General features: G+C 39.1%; 2 protein-coding genes and 1 non-coding gene across 3 annotated transcripts in view; 2 read left to right on the top strand and 1 right to left on the bottom strand.

Annotated features, from left to right (window-relative positions):
* FAM184B (family with sequence similarity 184 member B) overlaps positions 1 to 17,116 on the top strand; it is a 49,296-nt gene extending 32,180 nt beyond the window's left edge. Inside the window, exons 4-12 of the mRNA XM_050896177.1 lie at positions 7,233 to 7,445; positions 8,675 to 8,828; positions 9,995 to 10,107; positions 10,534 to 10,718; positions 12,567 to 12,719; positions 14,172 to 14,289; positions 14,474 to 14,578; positions 15,297 to 15,502; positions 17,011 to 17,116. Of these exons, the coding sequence (XP_050752134.1) occupies positions 7,233 to 7,445; positions 8,675 to 8,828; positions 9,995 to 10,107; positions 10,534 to 10,718; positions 12,567 to 12,719; positions 14,172 to 14,289; positions 14,474 to 14,578; positions 15,297 to 15,502; positions 17,011 to 17,101 (1,338 nt within the window). The 3' untranslated portion in view covers positions 17,102 to 17,116. The remainder of the gene's footprint in view (positions 1 to 7,232; positions 7,446 to 8,674; positions 8,829 to 9,994; positions 10,108 to 10,533; positions 10,719 to 12,566; positions 12,720 to 14,171; positions 14,290 to 14,473; positions 14,579 to 15,296; positions 15,503 to 17,010) is intronic.
* TRNAT-CGU (transfer RNA threonine (anticodon CGU)) lies at positions 1,321 to 1,393 on the top strand. Its single transcript has one exon. It is a non-coding gene; the product is annotated as a tRNA-Thr (tRNA).
* An 849-nt stretch (positions 17,117 to 17,965) lies between the features above and the next one.
* Positions 17,966 to 22,390, bottom strand: MED28 (mediator complex subunit 28). Its single transcript, XM_050896551.1, has 4 exons — positions 22,229 to 22,390; positions 22,065 to 22,131; positions 20,711 to 20,823; positions 17,966 to 20,256 (listed from the first exon to the last, which is right to left on the bottom strand). Exons 1-4 carry the CDS (start codon positions 22,388 to 22,390, stop codon positions 20,059 to 20,061), a joined length of 540 nt encoding a protein of 179 aa, XP_050752508.1. The 3' UTR covers positions 17,966 to 20,058.
* Between the last annotated feature and the right edge of the window lie 210 nt (positions 22,391 to 22,600).

The raw sequence follows: 22,600 nt of genomic DNA, 5'->3' as shown, positions 1-22,600 counted from the left end.
TATCTTAGAATCTAACAATGCTCCCAAAAGGGAGGAAATGCTCCCTCTGAAGAGAAATTTTACATTTTTCTTGGTACTCTATAAGTTACTTTCTGAACCAATTACTTGGCAGTATTGCCAAGGAATTGAAATAATTTCAATTTACAATTCTTTCCTTCTATAAATACGTGAATATTCACAGCCAAGAAACCACCATTTACTATACAACATTATATTTGACTGAGGGCATGATTCCCATCTGGGAACCTTTGCAATGGCTCAGCCCAGAGCTTCCGCCTCAAAGGTTAGGCAATGTGCTGTTACTAATCCAGTTCTAACCTGAATACAATTTCAAATCTAAAAATAGCTTCCTTGGCTGCATAAGGCACATTTTTGGTTGGGCTGACATAGCTAGAACACTATGCAGAGTAGACAGAATCATGATAATTTCATCTCTCTGGGGATGCACTTCAAAGTGGCAGTATTTCTGTATTACTAAGATTTTTCTGGATAAAGAAATCAGATTCACACCTGTTTGCTCCTTTGGAAAGAAGGATGTGAGATTCTGTGTGAGTCAAACGCTAATTCATTAGGAGTCGTCCAGTTCCTTGCTTTTGCACAATACAGGATCTCTTCAACAAGTATTGAAAAGGGCTGTTCTGGAATTAGAAGGTACCTGTCCTGGTTTCAGCTAGGACAAAGTTAATTTTCTTCCTAGTAGCTGGTATAGTGCTGTGTTTTGGATTTAGTAGGAAAATAATGTTGATAACACACTGATGTTTTTAGTTGTAGCTAAGTAGTGTTTATACTAAGTCAAGGATTTTTCAGCTTCTCATGCCCAGCCAGCAAGAAGGCTGGAGGGGGCACAAGAAGTTGGGAGGGGACACAGCCAGGACAGCTGACCCAAACTGGCCAAAGAGCTATTCCATACCATATGACATCATGCCCAGTATATAAACTGGGGGGCTGGCTGGGAGGGGCGGATCGCCACTCGGGAAGTAACTGGGCATCGGTCAATGAGTGGTGAGCAATTGCATTGTGCACCACTTGCTTTGTATAGTTTAATTCTTTTAGTATTACTATTGTCATATTATTATTATCATTATCATTGTTTTTCCTTCCTTTCTGTCCTATTAAACTGTCTTTATCTCAACTCACGAGGTTTTTTTCCTGATTCTCTCCCCCATCCCAGGGGTGGGGGGGCAGTGAGCGAGCAGCTGCGTGGTGCTTAGCTGCCGGCTGGGGTTAAACCACGACAGTCCTTTTTTGGAATTTGGGGATCGAACCCAGACCTTTTTGCGTTATTAGCACCATGCTCTAACCAATCAAGCTAACTACTGGGCCCGGCTAGCTCAGTCGGTAGAGTGTAAGACTCGTAATCTCAGGGTTATGGGTTTGAGCGCCACGTTGGGCACTAAAAAAGGAGTGTCAACAACTAAAAACATCAGTGTATAACCAACATTATTTTCCTACTAAACCCAAAACACAGCACTATACCAGCTACTAGGAAGAAAATAGTCCTAGCTGAAACCAGGACAGTATCTAAAATGGAAGTGCAGGAATCACCTTGTCATGATATATCTTTCAACAGTGCTCGCACAGAAATGCCCAAAGCCTTGACAGAGATCGTCTAGGTACCACCAAATAGCAGCAGCAGCAGAGATGTGCCTAGTGTGTTCACATCTGTCCCTCCGGTCAGGAATTGCCATAAGTTTAGGAAGGCAGTTAACTGTGAACTTAACAGAAGTAACTGAAATAACACTAAAGACAACAGTAAAATATAATTTCATTATTTTGTTATTACTTCTTATGCCATGTTACCGTTTTGATGTAATAGCATCATAGTATGAGTAAAACCCTGTAGCATTTGGGTGCCTTATTTTAACTCTCTGAACAAATTCTCAATTGTGGTGACTTTTCTATAATACATCAAAAGGCAGTTTTAAGTCTTTTATATAAATTCATCCCCTAGCAATGCATTGAGAAACTCAGATCTTTCTACTTAAAAGATACAGGAAGTCAAAATACTCTCTCTGATTCCAACTTTAGATCTTGCCTTTGAGATTTCACACTTCTTACTTCCAATAAATAAAAGAAGGGGAGAGCAGACATAAGATAGACTTCAAGTATTCATAGTGCTTGCAAGCACAGTGAATTAAAATAATCAAACGGGAGAGCCAACTGTGATGGCATGCACAGCCTTGTACTTGCCCAGTATTTTTGCCCATGGGCTGTCAAAGCCTGAGAGGTACTTCTTCAAAAGAATCAAGCCATCCTTCCCAGGAGAAGGACAGTAATTATGGCTAGAAAAGAATGAAACCTGAAAGACTTTTGAAATATTTCAAAACTTATCTGTCATCTTTTAGTAATAGTTGTTCATTTTTTTCTTCACTTGGAAGACAGTGGGAGGCAAAATCAGCTGTCATAAGAAAGGGCAAGTGCAAACATAACCCTGAAATTTGAAAAGAATTCAGCAGAGCCTAGAAAAATACTGTTGCCTAGTTTATACTATGAATAGGTATTAGTTGCATCTTTAAGAGCACTTTATGCAATTCTGGTGGATAGAAGTGAATGAATAATGGTATTAGAGGTACAGTTTTCTCAAGAGGTTTTGTTTTGCAGCAGGAAGACGTTATACAACAATGTTGCTGGTCTGTTAATAGTAAAAGGAGCCAAATAGATTCTGGACTGATGTGAGTTGGCATAGTTTCATTGGCTTAAATATTGCTTTATCAGTTTTACAAGTTGAGCATCTGGCTATCTGTTTTGAAGTAATGAAATACAATAAAATGCCTGGGCATTGCAAAATATTCCAGAGAAGGATTTGCACTGGTGATTTGAAAGCCTTTTTAACTGAAAGACAGGAGGAGGAAACCTGATAGGATGGAAATGTTTGTTTCTTAACCTCTGTTAGAAGTAGCAGGATTCATAAGAAAGAGCGTGTTTGTATCCCTGATGTATTTGTGTAGGTCTTTTCCCCTAAATCACTGAAAAATAATACTTTCAGAAATACTTTTCCATCTGATTTCTTACTACATTATGTTCTCTGTTGCTACCAATTTACTGCTTAGCTTATTTCTAGTTAGTATGATCTTATGTTTCATGTTAGTAGTACTTTGAACCAATAATTGTCTATGAAGAGAGTCTGGAAGGTTAATAATGTGACCACAGCTGAAGTTTATATACACCTCTTTTCATCTTCCCCACCTAGATGAATATTTAATTTGCAAAATAAATATTCCAAGCACCATTTTTCCTGTTTCCAATTTTTCTATTAGAAAATATGCAGCCTATGCTTCTGGCACGTCTTTTTACTCATTGGCTTACTCTCAGGAAGCCCAGAAAAAAAATGCATGCTTGAGCGTAGTAATGCTAATGCATATTACATCAGCGGATACAGAGGACTATACAGCATTAAGTGTTTCACATCGAAGGTTAGTTTTATGAGGAACTGCAGTACCTAAAAATTTCAGTGTTTCCTTTCTTTATATAGAAAAATATTGGCTTGAGTTCAATAGGCATTAAGACAAAGTAAATGTTTTACCTGTAACCAGAAGCCAAAGTGCCCGTTTAGTTAAATCTTATGATTTACCACTTATTTAAAAAAAAAAAAACAAACCCACAAAAATTGCAGCAGCTCTGGAAACAAAGGTATGGTTGGCAAGTGGCTCTGGCATCTGCCTGTTCTTGGAGTATATCCAGGCCACAGATAGATCCCATCACACAGACACATTAAAGACAATTAATGTTTTTCATTAAGAATAACATTTAGCAATTATTCTTCACTAGTTTGTTCAGACAGATAGTTTTCTTTGTGTTTAATTGGATGACACAAAGGAAAAAGCCAAGAAATGACTGGATGATTAGTTAACTTAAACTCGTAGTTTGGGGCAGCTGAAGTTAGGTGCTCTTTCAAATTTGCTAACTCAAATCAATTTGGTTGGATAGCTTCAGTGAAATTCAAATTTACCATGTTGGTTTGAAATTGTTTAAGAAGTGGTAAAACTAATCTTTCATTTTCTGGCACTTAAAAGAGAACAAAATAAAAAACTTGATTCACAAAACACTGGATGAAGGAATGTTTGGTTTTTTTCTTATCTACCAACTTAGCATTCCCATGATGTGTGGGAGACCTAGGCTTGGTTGGTTTTTTTTCCTCTGTCAGCTTTCTCACCATTTAAAGAGTTCCCTTGTCACTGGATTATAGGATAAATCAGGGTGAGCTACAGTGTGTCACCTGTTGCCACTTCTTCACTTGTATATTAAGTTGTCATTGGACAACCTAGGCCTTCATCACTTGGGTAAGTGTCCCAGTTACCTTCATATGCACACGCACGTACTCTCTTGCTCTCGGTTTTTCTGTGCCTCCGTGCTTCCTTTCTCTCTCACACACAAACAAAGCAGAACCAGCACTGCCATCTCTTCTTCCCCTGTGTTCTGTGAATAAAGCCATTTGTCTCCTTGCAAATGATGAAATAATTTAAGTTTTAAAAACACTGAATTCAGTCTGGAGGAAATATTTTAATTTTTCATTTTGATGTGTACACTCAAAAATGTTTCCTTTGGATTGATTTGACTAGAAGTTTTATTGATTGCTTAGTTTGGCCACCAAATAGGAGGAAGTCAACTGCCCAAGGTGGTAGCTTTGCTAAAGAGTTTTTTAACAAGGTTCATCTCTGCTTGCAGACTTCTGTCATGTCTAAATTACAGATACTGTTGTAGATCTCAGAACATGTGAAACATCAGTAATAAACTGATGTAATAAACTAAATATCTACCCCATCTGGTAAAGGAAATCCACATTAATTATAACAGTAGTATGGCCCTTTGTGAGTAAACCATTGGAAGGGGTTCAGAGGGAAACCGAAGTACAAGATCAGTGATGATCAGTAATGACCAGTAATTAATTGGACAAAAGGAACCTGACTTGTGGATCTGAAGTGAAGGACAAACTCTATTTAAATGAAAGGAACACAGTACACTGACTTGTGTATAGGAACAGCAGTTATGTAGCCATAAACCTACTAAAAAAATGGAACAGTAATTCTTTCTTGTAGCTGCTTACAGAGGTACAGAAACCAGATTTAGTAAAGGAAGTTATGTAGTTCTCATGAGATGTGTGTGTGTTCAAGTAACAGGTTTTGAGTTATCTCCACAGCACATGAAGTCCATGAACATTCATGTTTCACGTGAATCATGCTTACATAGAAATAAAACATCTTCATCTGATATTCTGTGAATACAAACTTTTTACTTAAAATTATAAACTACCAACAGACCAAACAGAGCAAGTTTTTACAATGTTTTCAGGCTCTTATTTAGTTGCTCTGTAGAAAAAACAATTAAAATAGGACAAATTGATCATGTAGAAATAATTCATTCTAAGCTGTGGATGTTTCCAAAAAAAAAAAGGTTCACATTCATTTTTCTTCTTTAATATCAGGATTAATTTCTGGGACATAAAGACTTGTATAAATTCTAGAGAGAAGGGAGCAGATGCCAGGAAATACTAAAAGCAGAAATTGAGACTAGAAGTGAAGACAAGTCAAGGTACAATGCAGTTGAAGGTTGTGGTCATAAAGTGGGAGTCCTTTCTCCGAAAGGAGTTGAAACCCTGGGAACTGATACAAGCTCTGTGGTTTGCACCATTTTGAGCCTTCAGAGTACAGTTCTGTGCTGGGAACCTATGAGAAAAGTAGAGGCTTAGAGAGTACTTGAGTAAGGGCTGTGATCCATCTGGGCATGGAGAAGGGCCTCAGGAGAGGGAAAGGAGAGAACACGTCCTTTGGAGGAGAGAAGCCAGCATGCTTAACCAATTTGAGAAAGAACAAAGCCATGAGCTAGCAGGAGTACATTTAACCATCGTGAGAAAGGATTCCTATGATTTGGAGAGATCTGGCATAGCTCATTAGTATCTCCCTTTGGACACTGCAGTGCTGACTGTGGCCATGAAGTTAATGAGAAGTAAGGGCTTTGCACAGCATGTCTCCTTTTCTCTCATGTAACGCAAAATATACCAGAAAGTGCTATGAGAATGAAACGTGGAAGGATATAGACACCTCAGCCCACTTAGTAAATCTTCATCCAGCTTTTGTGATGCTGCATCAGGAAGAACCACAAGCGTGCAGTTGAAGTTACAAGCAACTATTTAGCTAGCTAAAGCCACAGTGCTTCCTCAACTAACAAACTGTCTGCAGTATACACGGGAAAAACATGAAGGCAACACTGAAGAAGAGAAAAAGAACATGTATTAGTGTAGAGGAAAGAATAGGATGGAGTCACAGGTTATAATCTGTATTGTATCCAATTTGCAGGTGTGTGTAACATCATTTGAGTCATTTAGAGTTACATGAAATTCTAAGGAAGCCAACTTCTTCCTTTCATAGTTTGAATTCTGTTTTTCTAAGGCTGGAAAGTACAAGTATATAAAAATTGGAAAACAAACCATCCTCTTTCACATGCTCCCAAAAAGAAAAGGCAGGAGACACAAAGGTTTTGCAGGAGGCATGGCAGAGCAAAAAAGCAGACTTGGAAGTCAGATACAGCAGCAAAAATGCTAATTGGCTTTACTAATTATGCATGCGCCTTCTCTGCAGAAGGTAGTTTTTCAGAATTTCACAGCTATGATGTTAGGAATGGCAAATTTAAGAAGAAGGGCAAATACAAATTTTTGCTGAAAGTTTAGAAAACCTACCAAATAGGAAAAAGAACAGACTCCTTCCTTCCCCACCAAAAAAAACCCCACCAAGTTATTCTTCTAAATGGGTATTTTTTTGTTACTTTTGTGTCAGCCATTATAGACATGTCTACTGTATTTGGTAATTAAGCTAAGAGAGGGGAGAAAATAAATCTGAAGCGTGATGTGCAGAATTCTTGTTTCCCTTGGTTCTAACCTACTGCTCTATATAAATGGACTCTGCAGTGTTACATCTCCAGAATGACAATAAGCACAGCCTTAGGCCTGTCTCCTGGTTTGTGCCATAATTATTGTGCAAGTTGAACTATGGATTGTATGTACGAGATGGAGACGATTTGAAAAGAAATTATTTAAGAAAAGTACTTGATGGGCAACAGACAGTATAGGCAAAAGGGATGTCATTTTTCACTGAAAAAAGGGCTCCTTGCATGAAACAAGCACGTTGCTATTTTTCATAGAGTGACACAAGGTCATAAAATGTACTCAAATTTACATAATTCCTCTCCACTGTGAATGCAGCCATTAATCCTATCCTGCTGACTTACTTTTCTGGAAGGTGGCTCAGCTGAAGCAAATATTAGATCAACAAGCAAATAATTTCAAGGAGTCACTGAAGAAACATAATCTGCAATCCAACAAAGAAAAAGAGAAGCTTTTGCAGGATCTTCAAAACACCATTAAAGAAAACCAGAATGTTAAACTGCAGCTGGAGACATCACATGAAAAAGTCTTAAAAATGTTGGAGAAAAGCAAAAATCAGGAACTCAAGGTCAGTTTATGACATACTAGTGTAAAAAAAAAAAATTGTATTTGTGGGATAAACTATATTAGCTAGAGCTGATTATCAAAACTTGGTTATCTCCAGTTATCTTAATGATGGGTTGCCATTGTTGCACGTCATGAATTATTCTGTGATTTTGAAACTTCATCATCTTTGTTTTTTTTTTTTAATTTTAACATGTGAGCGTAGACCACAGTGTGAATGAAATAGTTTCGTAAAATAATATAGCCTACCCTCTACAGTTAGGCTGAATACAAGCTCCTCTAGTTGTGCTCTTGCTTCAGAAATACAAGGGATTTCCTAAGTGTATTATTAACAGGACTCAGTTTTATTCTTTTTCATCCATTATTAATTTATACATAAATACTTTAAAAGAAGTATAATAGACATGTGTAATGATGTGTATTGCCTTAGATACCTTCAAGAAATCAATACTGTAAGTGGATAACCAAAGCTTTTAAAGGTTCAAGTGGATTTATTTCAGTGACAAAATGTTAATGCACTATATTGAGGTTCTAAAGAATGTTGCTGTTTGAGAAAAAAAAATCAACTTAAAAAATCTGCATGTGATTGTGACATGGAGTTCAGATGTCCCTGTTGATATCGCACACCTTAGGGAAAACCTGCTTATAAAACATATGTAGTAAAACCACCCTAAGTAGAATTTAATATCTTGTCTATATATTCAGAATAAAAACCAAGCTGAAGACAGTAAGCTGGTAAAAATGAAACTGAGGATAGCAGTTTGCTTTCAGAGCCACTACAGAGCAACTGCTCCATCGTTTACAGTGTATCTGCAGCACTTCTAACGACAGTGCAAGTTTTAGCCAAGAACAATACAAGGAAAGATAGAAGCTTTTGTTTGACACACTGTGATAAGTAATGACATACAGGTCAAATCTGAGGGGCTTTGTATGTTGAATAATAAAACATCTTTCTAATGCCAAATAGTGCAAAGCTGTCGGTGTTATTATTTCATGATGTACAACAAATCTAGTAGATGATATCTTGATAATTTCTCTTGTCCCTATTAAGTTTTATTTTTTAACTTCAGCTCATTTTTATTCTTGTGTTGATGAAATGTCATGTAAAGTGGTGATAAAAATAAAAGTTCTACAATGAAAGACCAGATTCAGCCTGGCATTACAAGTAAAACAACAAGGTGATAAATAGGCTCCAACTACTTTGTTTTCGGGGGTGGGTGTCTTTGCTTACAGGAGGCAGAAGAACGTTTGAAAAAGGAATTTAATGAGACTTTCAAGATCCAACATCAGTCTCATAGGCTGGAAGTACAAACCTTGGAAGAGAAAGCAAAGAAAGAATTACATGATGAACTCGAGCAGATACAGAAGCAGCAAACGCTGTTGCTAGGTATAATGTCTCATGTCATGCACAGCTCCTGCTTGATTATATGCTGAGAAGCACCGACTTTCCTCCCATTCATTTTCTTTACCATCTTCTGGGGACTCAGGTCTTTGTGAATCTCCTTTTCCATACCCTGCAATTTCAGCAATACAGACTTAATATTCTTTGTTAACCTAGCTCTCAACTGTCAGCAGCAGAATGTTGCTGGGAGAGTAGTCTGGTGTACAACATTCAAGTACGCATTATCAGGTATATTAAATAGAATATTGTAGTTAGTGTATATGACTTTCCTCTTTTTTTCTATGATGTGAAGAATTATTGTATGTGGTTCAAGTCTGTTCTATTGAGTTCAGCAATGGAGATCAGTTGCTCCATACGTATTGTTCAGTCAGTTTAGAAAGTTCCCTTAGCTGTTCAGAACTAAACAGAACACTGCATTAGAAGGACCTGTAATACCTCTGGGTTTGAACTCAGGTGATTAAAGCTCATCTATAAAAGGTTTTCTAATTAAAGAAAGAATAATCTGAAAGTACTTTAAGTACAAACTGGATTCTCTTCTTGGGGTTTTTTTCGGTAATTCAGATTTGATAGAAAGATTTGTTGCTCTCTAAGGTATATATGTTCAATAGATAAATTCTGAAGAAAAACTTCAAGAAAAATTGTAGGGAGACAATAGAGAGACAGAAAAAATTCTTTCTCCTTGTATTTGATCCGTCCTGAAACTTGTACCCAATATACACAAAAGTTGCAGTATATGACAGATCTGCTTACACAAGTGGTGTACTTCTCTAACACAACCAGAGCTCTCCTCAGTGTGCCTTATGGCCCTCTATAAAACACCAGTGGACTTAACAGAGAAGCTCAGGGGTGCTCCAGTAAAGTTCAAGGTTAGAAGAAGAAATTATAGTGATTTAGTCTGCAAAACAACTGCCACAGAATTACCTCTCTGATTCCAATGTTGAGTCATTGCTATTGTAGCTCCATATCTTCTTACTATTGCTCAACTGAGTTACTTCTCTAGTAATAGGAGGCCATGATCAGTAATGGCGAAGGAGTTGAGGAACAAAGCAAAATGTAATGTATTCATGTTTTCATCTACATTGTCTATATCTATGTTCCCCATCCAGCTGGCCTCTGACTGCCTTTATGATTGTCTGTCTGATTGTTACTAGGATCTCTAAGGATGGAACTCTCTGAGCAACAGACATTGTGCACTAATCTCAAGAAACAAATAGAAGAGCTCCAAATGGAGCTGGGGAGTGTGAGGACACTGAAGAAGCAACAGGCAAGAATCCAGTTCCTACTTCGTTGCCATGTTACGTTTTGCGAAAGCAATAGTATCAGATTTCTCACTCCAGAGATAATAGAAGTGTACAGAATCTCTTACAGAAATGGAATGGTTTTCCTTCCTTTATGTCACACTTTAAAATATTAGTATTGTTTATCATCTTTTCCCTATGGGCAGGCTTTTTTTCTATTTAAAGATCAGAATCTACAACACAAGTAAATAAATGAATGTTACAATAAAATAAATTTTATGGGGACTATAAAATATGTTCAGGAAGTTTTGATCACAGATTTTGTCTTGCACATAGAACTGCACATATAATTGAAAAATCAGTTCACAAAAATTCAATGCACACAATTCCAGTGAGCTCTTTGCGTTAAATAATTAGAGGCTGTGAATAACTAAATTTGGCCTTTTTCTTAGGAAGGAAGCAGCCAGAACCAGATCAGATCTCTTCATGATGAACTGGAAAAATGTCAGAGTGAAATTTCTGAACTCAAGAAAGAGAATTTACTTTTGAAGGACACAATGGAGCTACTCAGTGCTGAGTTGGAGTCGCAGAAGCAAGAAGCTGCACAGCTTCAGGATAGGGAGAAACAGCACAGAAGGTTTGCCTTAAGTTCACACTTCATAGTCCTATCTAGAGAGTCAATAATAATGCCAGCATCAGAGGTGTCCTAAATGTGATGAGTGTCAGAATCTCTCCTTTCTAAAGTACTAATTTTAGAGGTTCGGAGTTTTGCAAAAGCAGTAGTTCTTTTCACATTTCTCTTCAGCCACAATAAAAGCATTTGAACTAACTGTTCATTATATGTCACAGAGAAATACGTCCAGTGTAGCCCCACAGGAGTGACCTGAGAAAATCTGCATAACGTCAGCCTTTGAAAGGCACTGGAAGACATAAACAAATCCCAAATTCACCCAAGAGCTATTAAAAAAATGTAGAAGTCTCTGAGAATAAATATCAGGTTTTTATACGTACTCTCTGTAGCTGAATCCAATGGGTTGTTAACTCTAAAGGGGACACTTGAGAATGCCGTATGTACTCCGTGAGACTCTGCTTTGGCTGTAACAGCCAGCTTTGCACTGGGGGAGTAAGAGCAGTGATAGCAGATACTGACAGTGCCTCTGGGCTGATGGAAGCCTGGAGCTGTAATATGCTGTCAGGGCACAGGAAGGGCAAGCTGACTTGTAGTCTTGGCTGTCTTTGTAGAAGGTGGACCGCATCCTCTTAGCGTAGCCACAGGCTCAGAGCACGTGTTGCATTGCAGTAATAGCAGTCTTCCCATTTGTGTACAGAAAAAGTGCAGGACTTACCTTTTACATGGAAGACAAGACTGGGGTTCACTGTCCAGTGCATTTGTATGGCTGTTGAATCCTTTGAAATTTCTGGATGGTCATACTTAACACATTCTCTTTGCAGAGAGATTGAGGGATCTGGTGTATGGGTAACTTTCAATTCATTTCTGCAATGGTGTAGAATGTAGGCCCCTAACTACTCAAGCTGTATATATAAAAGGATTTCTGAAGAGTATACCCTTAAAGGAATCTTTAAAATTATGTCCTATATAGTCTAGAGAAAAGCACTCAAGGGATACAGTGTCTCTCGGCAGACTGTCAGAGTGGCCAGAGTAATTCTGTTGCTGTCTACCAGTCAGTGGATATTTAAAGAATAAGAAAGAAACTTTTTTTTTTTTCTTTTGCACTCTTTGGAGAGTTACTTGAAAGTGTCTTTCATTTCAAGCTTTTGAAGCAAGATCAACAGAAAGAATTGCAAACCAGAGAGTTTCATCAGTGCCCTCCAGCTACCTTGAAGGAATTTAGAGCCTCTGTTCATGAAGAGAAGAATTATTCACATGTCAGTGATGAGGTCTAAAAGGCCTCAAATGCTAAAGCTGCTGGACTGGAGGATAATCTTTACAGGAGATAGATGGTGTAGCTCTACTACAATAAACATTTGAGAAGGAAGCATTAATGGAAGTTATGTAAGGAGAAATCCTTCAAATAACAGGAGGTAGAACCAAAGAGCTCAAATGGTCCTAGGCACCTGATACAGGCTGCTCTGAAATTAACCCATGAAAGATCCGGAACATTAACTTGCAGCTCTTGTTTTGCTTTTGCAGGACCAATAATTTGGGTAGGGGAATAGTTAAATTGGTGAGTGCATATAAATAACAACTTTTTTACTTTTAACAACAGTGACTTTGTCTTATGCTATATAGTTGTTTCTGATTTGCAAGCTGATAGTGGCTTATGATTTGCATGTGCCAAATTTTTATAACCAATTACTTAAAATTACTATTCCTAGTGTCAAAGTCAAATCAGTAAGCAGAAGCTCAGAGCTGCGCCCACTTAACTACCTTTGTAGTCAATAAAAGACCTCAAACCTGCATGCTTTGATCAATGATAATAAACTACTATTGAAACGTGAGAATTCAGACATATTTTAATACCAATGAAAGGCTACTGGTAGAAGACCTCAATATCAAGCATAAAAAAGAACTGGACATACTGAGACAAGATCACCGGAAGGAAATCAAAAACATACTATCTGATTTCAGCAACACTTGGGCACATCTCCAAGGAAAGATTTGCTCCTTAGAAACTGAGTAAGTCATTTAAATAAACTCTGGCTTATACTGGCAATGAGTTCTGTTTGCAATTACTGTTCTTACTATGTATGATTTTTTTATTACTCATAGGTAGAATATTATAAGCACTGAAATAGAAGTGTATAGGTATTTCCTTTGCAAACGTAAAAAGACCCAGATATATTGTAATAAACTCTGAATATTGTTTAATGTAAAGCACCATACATACAGTTTTACAATGCTAAATTAAAACCTGCACTTAGCATCTTGGAATTTTATGAAGTGTAAAATCATCTTTGTCACAGATGATACCAGAGGCCTTGATCCCTGATCTTGTACTTAATTTTGTTCAGCAGAGCAGCACCTTTGAAGTTAAGCTCTTGCTCATTCTCCCTCCCTTGCAAATTTCCCAGGACAGCCCCCACTAACTCATGTAAATAAATGCACTTTGCAGCCCCCTGTGGAGTTAAGTAGTTCTGTGGTGCTTCAGAAGCAGGAGAGGCCCCTCAGAAATAATCCCTGTGATTATATATATATCCCTTGTCCTTTTCTTTTATCCCAACTGTGCGGCATAGGTCCAGAAGAGAGACCCACTTGCATGTAAGCAGGTCTCAAACCATTCAGATGTTAAGATTTATCTTTTTATCTAAACTCTGAGATACACTAAATTAAGAGTATAAGACTGGGGGGGGGGGGGCGGTGTCCTCTAAAAAATGTTTGCCCTCACCAAAAAAACCCCACAAAATGGTGGTTTGTATTCTGTAATACATTTCTCAGTATGGCAGGTGAACTTCATAGCACTGTTTCTCAAGCAGCAAAATTCATGAACTTGGCTGATGAAATGACTTGTTTTCTCATGGGTCAATCAAATGTATGTTTCCACACCATCTCTAGGAAAGTGTAAGTTCTCATTTGAATCTTTTCCCCTGATTAAGGTATTTAAAGAACTGAACTCACACTACAGATTTTGACTTAGAGGACATTAGACTAAGGCAGCATGTATATCCAAGCCTCTCTTTTCATGTAAATTAAAGGAATTGAGTATTTCTGAGGCCTCTATCAAATATGGTTGGAATTAGCCTGTGGATTCTAAAGTTATTGGGTCAGAAAAGAGAGCAAACAGATGAATAGAGACATGCATAGATACTGTGATACAGATTTTTTTCTTTAGGAAACTAGACTAGCAATATGATGTGCAAGCTTGTTAGTATTTTACACCAGGGGCCGGATTTTACACTGGACAGGTGTTGTGGGTTAACGCTGGTGGCAATTTATTTTGGAAGTCTACAACATTCTATACTTATACGTAATCCATGTGCAGATGCCCATTTTTAAAAAATGCTGTTTTATCAGAAAGGCCTGACTATGTCCCTGTATTTTAGGCATGGAATTTAGGGCAGAGTACAGCCCAGGTATCTCTTGAACCTGGTCTGAGGAAGTTTTTTCCGGTCTGCATTTTCTTTGGTACAGACTTAAAGAATTAGAAGAAAAATCAAGAAAGTGGGAGTCCAGATCAGAAGATACACACCTTATAAGCTGTCTGCAAGACAAATTAAGTGAGAGAGAAGAGATTATCAAGCAGCTGGCGGTAAGATTTCTTTTTATATGTACATACATATTTTGGAATCTGTTGGAAGGCTCTATTCAGTGCTTCACACATTGCTTCAGACTGATACTTTCTTTCTGTTCTGGAATACTTTGACAAATGTATGTTTCCATACCAACTTCCAACAAATAGGTGTTTCCATACACATAACTTTCTTTCCCCTCAGGAAGGAAGAAAATGTCAACATTCACTTTTAGCCAACACTGAATCTTACAGGAATCGATCATTTTCTTTCAACCCTAATACAGGATGCTTGACCCCTTCCATGAAGGTAAGATGGGCAATGCAATTAAAATCGCAAATCGTGATGTTTTATTGCTGTTTGAATAGTACAGATGATCAGGACAATAAAGGTCCTATTAATTTTTTATGGTAATGTTATTCAGTAGAATTCTTTCCAGTAAGCCAACCTACAGTCAAGTGCCAAGTATAATATAAATTCAGTAGAAGTATGTATGCACATAGATACAGGTGTTTAAGCAAATATAAACACTGGAACTCCTAAGACATCAGTCTTCCACTGGGATAAGCACAGCCATTGCTTGCAGATTTGGGAGCTGCTTGCAGATTTGGGAGTTGCTATTTGGGATATTGCATGCATCAAGGAAAATTATGAATTGAGTTTGGACTGCTCAGGATTTGCCCTTTGTCATTCCAGCCCCTCTGTATGATACTGTCCATAAATAGTCATGGAATGAAGGGAGGTCAAGTTGGTGGAAAGTACCTAACTGAGCTCTGCAAAGCTATCGGCTTTGATGTATCTAAAACCTCAAGGTCAAATACACAAGTTGTTTTAATTGGACTATCTAACCCATGGATCCTCACAGCATACCCTGAGAATTTATTTTAAATGCCTATAGAATAAGATGGGAATCTTCATGTTTAGGTGCTCCTCACAAGATATCTGGGAATGAGGTATTGTTGAAGTTTTATAGTATAAAGTGCAAAAAAAATGCGTGTGTAATGAAGTTTTCTGTTACAATAAAAAGCAGAAGAAGAAAACGGTTGAGGTGCCCAGTCGTGTTGTCAGTGTTCCGAATTTAGCTTCCTACGCAAAGAGCTTTTTGAGCTGTGACTTGAGATCAAAAAGAAGTGCTCCTCAAATAACAAAATCTCCAAGCTTAGACCGGAGTCCTGGCTGCCTCAGGGTGAGCTCTCCATCAGCACAGTCCTCAGACAGCAGTGCTGCCACAAGGTATTTGTCCATTTTGCAGTGACTTGTAAGATGATAAATGAATTGGTATTCAGAATCTTGTAGGCAATTCAAACACATTAGACATTGGAAATAAACAATGACGTAAGGTTCCTGTCGTGCAGTGAACTCCATGTGTTCAATTCTCTGCAGATAGACCCAGAACTTTACTGCAGAAATAGGCTATAATCACTGCCCAGCAGAGCTTATGCTTGCAACCCCTCCTTTACAAAAAAAGAGAGGAGTTGCAAGTATTTAACTAAGAATGTAGTTAATAGTGAACATGGCTGTTTAAAACTTCGGGCATGTATCAGTGGTTCTGTTAAGGATGTGTTTTCCTTCTTACTTTTGTTTCCTTGCTTTGCACTTGGTAGATGTAAATGGCATATTTTTATTTTAGGAGATATTTGAATGAATCTAGGCTAATCATTTGGCAAAGGGTTTAGAGACTTAAAAATTGATTAGCAGATACTTAACTAAAAACTTCTTAGTTTGATGGTTTTTCTCTGAAAAGCTTGAATTTTTTTCAAATTTATGAGTTATTTAAACAATGTTTAGTGTTTTATAAACATGACTGAACTATCATCTCTTCAAGAAATAGTTAAAAATGTATGTAGTTAACATTATACAGTTATAATGATAAATATTTAAAAAAAAACCCCTACCACTATACTTCAGGACAAAAGCCAGCCTTCTCACCTATCTCCTAGTGGAGATTAGTTATCCTGTAAATTGTGTGCTATAGAGTTCTTTCCTTGAAGGCAGATGGTGCTGACTGCTGCCAAAGACAGACAATAACCCAGGACACGGGCTTGGATCCAGTTTGGCAATTCCTACATCTTAAAGATAAAAGCATTCTGTGTCATGCCAGGTGACTGCCAAGGCAAATCAGATTTGTATTTTGAAGGGAAATGTATAGGGAGACTGAGGGTAGCTTGGCTGCTACTTACTTACTCTTTCAAATCGATCACTCATAAGTGAAGTCATATTTGCTACTATAAGCTAACCGAAATTAACAAAAATGTTAAAAAAGCATCCTGAATCCTGAAAAATCAGGGACTACGTAATAGGATTGATTATAAAAGCCAGTCAATATTCAGATAAATCTTTCATTTCCAAATAAAATTTTTACCCAACATTTTTAATACATAAAATGTATTTCATATTTTTAAGAGTGAATTGCAGCTGCCATTTTCTGACTTTCAGGACTTCATATTCTTGAAGCATCTTTTTGTTTATTTTTTGAGATGTTGAGAATTATGTTCAAATATTTCTCCATAGCTGTTTAGCTCTCCTTCACGCTTTCCTTTGTGTTACTACCAGTGCTGTTAGCCCAGTTACCTGGCTAGCACAGATCCCACTAGAAATAGTAGCTGGCACCTTTTGGCCTCATCCAGTTCATGTAAGCACAGATTCATTCATAGGATCATGAGTTTTTTCAGGAAGAAAGTATTAAATACTGATAAGATTCTAAGTAAGTAAGTGATGATAATGCTTATTTGTTTGCACAGGACACATGGCAATGAACTACCACAAACCAAAGATGACCCAAAACAAGACCCTCAGGATCAAGAATGGTTTACTAAATATTTTTCATTTTAAAGCAAACTATTTCCATACTTCTCAGAATTACTAGAAAAGCTGGTCCTGTTTTCTTTTAGGGAATGATAATCCAATATATGATTTAGAAAAAAAAAAAAAGATGTACTTTCCAAGTAAGTAATTAGGAACAACTGCACTCTCTTACATCTAATTACTATGGAGTTACAGGCATGGAGTTCAGAAAAATGCATTTTTTCATGTCGTGGTTTAACCCCAGTCAGCAGCCAAGCACCACACAGCTGCTCCCCCACTTCCCCCCCGCCCCGCCCCCGCCCCCGCTCCCAGTGGGATGGAGAGGAGAATCGGGAAAGAAGGTAAAACTCGTGCGTTGAGATAAGAACAGTTTCATAACTAAAGTAAAATATAATACTATCAATAATAATAATAATGAAATATAACAATAATAATAGTAATGAAAAGGAATATAACAAAAAAAAAAAGAAGAGGGAAAAAAGAAAAAAAAAGTGATGCACAATGCAATTGCTCACCACCCACTGACCGATGCCAGAGACGCGATCCGCCCCCCCCGGCCAACTCCCCCCAGTTTATATACTGGGCATGACGTTCCATGGTATGGAATATCCCTTTGGCTAGTTCAGGTCAGCTGCCCCGGCTATGCTCCCTCCCAGCTTCTTGCACACCTGCTTGCTGGCAGAGCATGGGGAACTGAAAAGTCCTTAACTTAAAAGCGCTACTTAGCAACAACTAAAACATCAGCATGTTATCAACATTATTCTCACACTAAATCCAAAACACAGCACTGTACCAGCTACTAAGAAGAGAGTTAACTCTGTCCCAGCCGAAACCAGGACATTTTAACAACCTCTGTAAAAAATGAAGAAAAAGCAAAATTCTGGATACTGTTATGCGAAGAGACTTTTTAATCAAGAGACTGTACCACTCCACAATTACATTAAATATGCAATTTGGTCTCTGATATGTCCTGTCAATCTGGTGCCAGCTGAAAAAAGATCTTACTTCTGTAGGTGATTTCTGTAGTTTTATACATTTGCTTCATCAGCTGTTTAAAATAATTTCTGCACATAGTAGTGTAATTTTTTAAGTTTTTAATAGGTTTTTGTTAAACTTATTTTAAGCTGTACAGCATGCGGTATACCTCCAAGAATAGCATGTTTATAGCAGGCTGGTTCAGAAATACTTTCTGGTTTGCTTAATAAACTATTTTGTATAGTCAGCATTGCAATATGATATTCCTGTTGCACTTCAATACATGTAACAATCAGCCTGATAAATAAGGATAATATGTAAGTATGAACATTAAAACTTGCTTGTAAATCATCCATTTCCATGTTTTGCAAAATAGTGCTATGTTATGCTGAAGTGCGAGTCAGACTGATACATTGAGTTCCAGATTTACGGGAACTGCATACATTTTATCTCAATATTGATCTTATGCCCACCAAAATCCAAAGTGGGTGAACAACTACATTTAACAGATCATGCTAGCTAACTCATTACTGGGAGGAAAGACCCATGAAGAAATTAACCCTCAGGTACTTAATCAACAAATGTGAAAGGCAGGGAATTGTGCAACCAGCAGCCTAGTGTTTAAGATAGGATAGTTCATCTTCAACCGCTGTATGATTTGAGTCCCCATTTAATTTCAACCAGCAGGGCCCAGCTGTGTAACAAATTTTACATGTGCGAAGAGGGGCACCTCCAGGCCAACCTCTTCTTATACCAAACAGCCAGGAAGAACTGTACCAACAGATGCAAACACTTACTACAAAACAGCCACTGCACCTCACCTGTGGTAAAAAGGTGGCAGAAGGGGCAGAATGCTTCTACAGGCCAATACTTTGATCCCAGCTGTTCAGTATTTTTTCCAAAATGAACTTGGAAGGAGACTTTGGCATCAGATTTGGCAAGATGACACTTTTTATACACGCAATCAAGAAGGGGATAAAATGGTGCACAGTAAGTAACGCTGAGGTGTGCCTTGGTATCTGCGAGAAGATCAGAAATATATAGGGCTGTTTTTTGTTTTCATCCACTCTGCCCCAAAAACTTTTAAAGCACACTAGGAAGTTCAATACACAATTACTAATTCTAATTTCCAGGGTTACAATATTCTAATTAATTAACTCTGTCCCCAGAATGGTGTCCCTAGAAAGTGGTTTTCCTGGCTATATGAATTAAGCTTGTTGCCTAGTAATAGAGACAGGACTCCTTTGCTATTTCTACCTCTGAAATCTTTTTTTGGCTACATTGACATTACTAAATAGTGCACCCCAGTAGAAGCTAATTCTGTAGACTGGACAGGGACGATGACCTAACATCCACAATGAGTGGTCTTTATTTTGGGGGTAGGTATTTTTGACCACCTCTACACTAGCCTGACAGATAGAACACCAGTACCACTGGGCCTGCATTACATCCCCTCCCCGACGCATATGCATTTTGCAGTTTCATTTCATCCTATAAGAATCAAATTTCTATGTCTCAAGACCCCTTCATGAGGTGAGCAAAAGTCCAGTGGAGATGGACAATTCACTTCAAAAAAAGTACACTCTTGATCTGACCTAGATACAGACAATTCTAAGGGTGCTTCTACAGTGGTACTGATGGATAATTACTGGATCACAAAACATTTAAATGTTCCAGTAAAACCAAACAGTGATCTTTGCAAGTATTTTCATCATACCAGCAAAGATATAGTTAGGGGAGAGCTAGGGCCACCCTTTCTAGAAGGAACAGGATGCATTCTGGAAAACACACTTCTACCAGAAAGCATCCTGAATAGCAACTCTGCGTATTTTCCATTGAAATATAAAACCAATCCATATTTTTGCAAAAAAAGAAAAAAGATAATTTATTTCACTTAATTGTCTTAACTGTTTGTATTTGTAGTACAAATTACATTATACAAAAAGCATACAAAAAAAAACACCACTGCTTTGCATTGTTGAAAATATTCAGATATGTAAAAACAAAGATCATGTTTGCTTCATTGGAGCAGGAATATTAGCAGATGCTTGTTCTAGGTAAGCTAATGGCCCTTGAGGCATTTCTGCAGGCTTCTTGTGCTGTACACTGATATCTTCCAGGACCTGTTGCCAGTGTCGCAGTTTACCCAAATGCTTCTGAATTAATGCTTCTTTTCTCTGCAATTCATTTCTTAATTCTGAAACATCCTATGGATGAAAATATGTGTATTAGTAAATAGACCATATTCATAAGAATAACCACCTCACATAAAGAGCATGTAATTTTTTTAGCTTGAGTTTTCAAGCTGATCTTATAGGGATTCTAATAATGGAAAAGTGTCTAATGAAACAGAGGGGAAGCACTGTGAATGCACTAGTTCCATTCCCCTAGGTCACATATTTCAGAGAATTCCAGCAGAATTTGACTAACTAGTTTGTTTCTTCCAATGAAACTATCACCTGTGTTCCAATACTCCACAGAGCAGCATGCATCCAGCTTCTCCAGGTCCATGGCGAGAGCTATGTTAACAGTGAAGTTCTACCAACTTAAGATACAGCATCGTGTTGAGAAATCCAAAATTAATGTGGACGAGGTGATTAACTGTACTGGTACACAGCTTATCTGATCTAGCACAACACAGGTAAATTAATTCAAACATACCTCTTTAATTACTTGCTCTGGTTTCTGGACTGATAGCTGCAGTCTTTTTTGTAGAAAAAAGCATTCAGTTTGTCTTGCAACATCCAGAAACTTCTGGATGCACTGATCAACACCTAAACATAAAACAACAAAATAGAAAGAACAGATTCCAAAAAAGAAGTTATCAGGATGACACTGGTAGTTGTCTGCATGCTATTAAAAACACTTTTCACAGTACTTTCTAGAAAGAAAATCTTCAGATTTACTAAAATATTTATAAAACCAGGATGTGCATTAAGTCTCTGTATAAAACATTGCTTTGCAAACTTTCAGAACTTCTTTTAGAGGTGCAAGACAACAACTCTTTTTCCCAAGTTTTATTACATTTTTGACAATGACAAACAGTGACAAAATAATTTGTGGAACTTGGTTGAATAAAGAAAACATTTTACTGCATGCCCAAGCAACAAGCTCAAAGGTTCTAAAATAGGGGCATATTCAGGAGAATATTCCGCCTTCATATAATATGCACTACTGTTTTGATAATAAAAGTTGTCCCATTCCAGCATATGAATATGACCCACTATCCAGAAAGGAGTTTTCAAAAGCATTTATGCTGTTTTCGAAACAGCGCTTGAGAGTCAAGCTTCGAAAATTTTTCAGGGAAAAGTACACTTGTAAACAGTAGTCAAAGGCCATTTTTTAAATTCACGTTTGTACCAGTTCAATATTAATTACAGCTCCCACAGAGGTGCCTGTTAAAGCATTGCTACTAAGCAATCTAGGCTTTCCTTTCCCACCTTTTACTATTGCTTCATATAGCTTTGTAATGCGTCACATTAGCTACCTAGTTTTTGAATCACGTTATTTCATTGCATGTTAATATAATCCCACACAACCCCAGGAGCCAGCTGGCACCCAGACCTTTCCCCAAGACCCCGATCATTCCTGGGTGGGATTCTTTCCGTGTGAGCGTCCCACTGCTGGGAACAGCGTTCCACCTGGGAAGGGGCCAGCAACCCTGAGTTATGCCAGAGTCACCGTTCAAAGACCCTGAAATAGTTTTTAAAACTCTTTTGGCCTCAAATGACGAGGCACACACCCCCCCGGCGAAGCCCAAATCCAGCTGCAAAACTTCCCAAGAAGTTTTAGGGGAAGTTAGCCATAGATCTGCAACCCCAGCCGTGCCCCTCAGTATTTCAGGCCTGCAGAATAAACCCGTGGCGTATCCAGCGCCTTTGTGAAGCCGAGCCGAGCGGCAGCACCTCGGCAGCGCCCGAAAGCTGCCGAGCGGGCAGCCCGGTCCGGCGGGCGTGAGGCGGGGGACGCCGGGCGCCGCCGCCCCCCCCCCCCCCCCCCCCCCCCGGGGCCTCACCGGTGCGGATCTCCTCCTGGTCCGTGCCGTTCACGTAGTCCTGGCTCACCAGCGAGGCGAAGCAGGCCTGAGAGAGAGGGAAGCGCGGAGGTGAGAGGGCCGCGGGGCGCCGGCGCCGTGAGGGCAGCGCCCACCCGCGGCCTCCCCCGCCCCGGCCCACACACCTCGAAGGACGCTTCCAGCTCGTCCACGAGCGTGTTGTTGGGATTGCGCGGCCCCGTCGGAGGCGGGATGAGGCCGGCCGGGCCGGGCCCACCGGGAGGCCCCGGCGGCGGCGGCGGCCCCGGCGGCTGGTTGGCGAACATGCCGCTCAGCGCGCCCGCCATGGCGCGCCGCGGCGGGCTGAGCGGCGGCCGCGCATGCGCCGAGGGGCGGGAGCCGAAGGCGAGCGCAGGCGCTGCCCGGCGCCTCAGCGTCAGCCGCGCTGGGGTCGCCCGTCCTCCTCCTGTGGGCCGGTACCTCAGGCCGCGGCAGCGCGGAGCCGGCACCGCCGCCTCACGCAGGCGCAGCCCGAGCTGCTGGGTATCGTCCCCCGT

This window comes from Gymnogyps californianus, chromosome 4, assembly GCF_018139145.2.
Source record: "Gymnogyps californianus isolate 813 chromosome 4, ASM1813914v2, whole genome shotgun sequence".
NCBI lineage: Eukaryota > Metazoa > Chordata > Aves > Accipitriformes > Cathartidae > Gymnogyps > Gymnogyps californianus.
This window is presented reverse-complemented; position numbering and strand designations above follow the sequence as displayed.

What these genes read in the sequence shown, in the direction of transcription:
- MED28 (XM_050896551.1), bottom strand. Translation starts at nt 22,390, where the DNA reads ATGGCGGGCGCGCTGAGCGGCATGTTCGCCAACCAGCCGCCGGGGCCG. An exon ending in CCAGGAGGAGATCCGCACCG is followed by an intron (nt 20,824 to 22,064) that starts GTGAGGCCCCGG and finishes TTTTATGTTTAG; the next exon opens with GTGTTGATCAGTGCATCCAG. An exon ending in CAGAGCAAGTAATTAAAGAG is followed by an intron (nt 20,257 to 20,710) that starts GTATGTTTGAAT and finishes TTTCATCCATAG; the next exon opens with GATGTTTCAGAATTAAGAAA.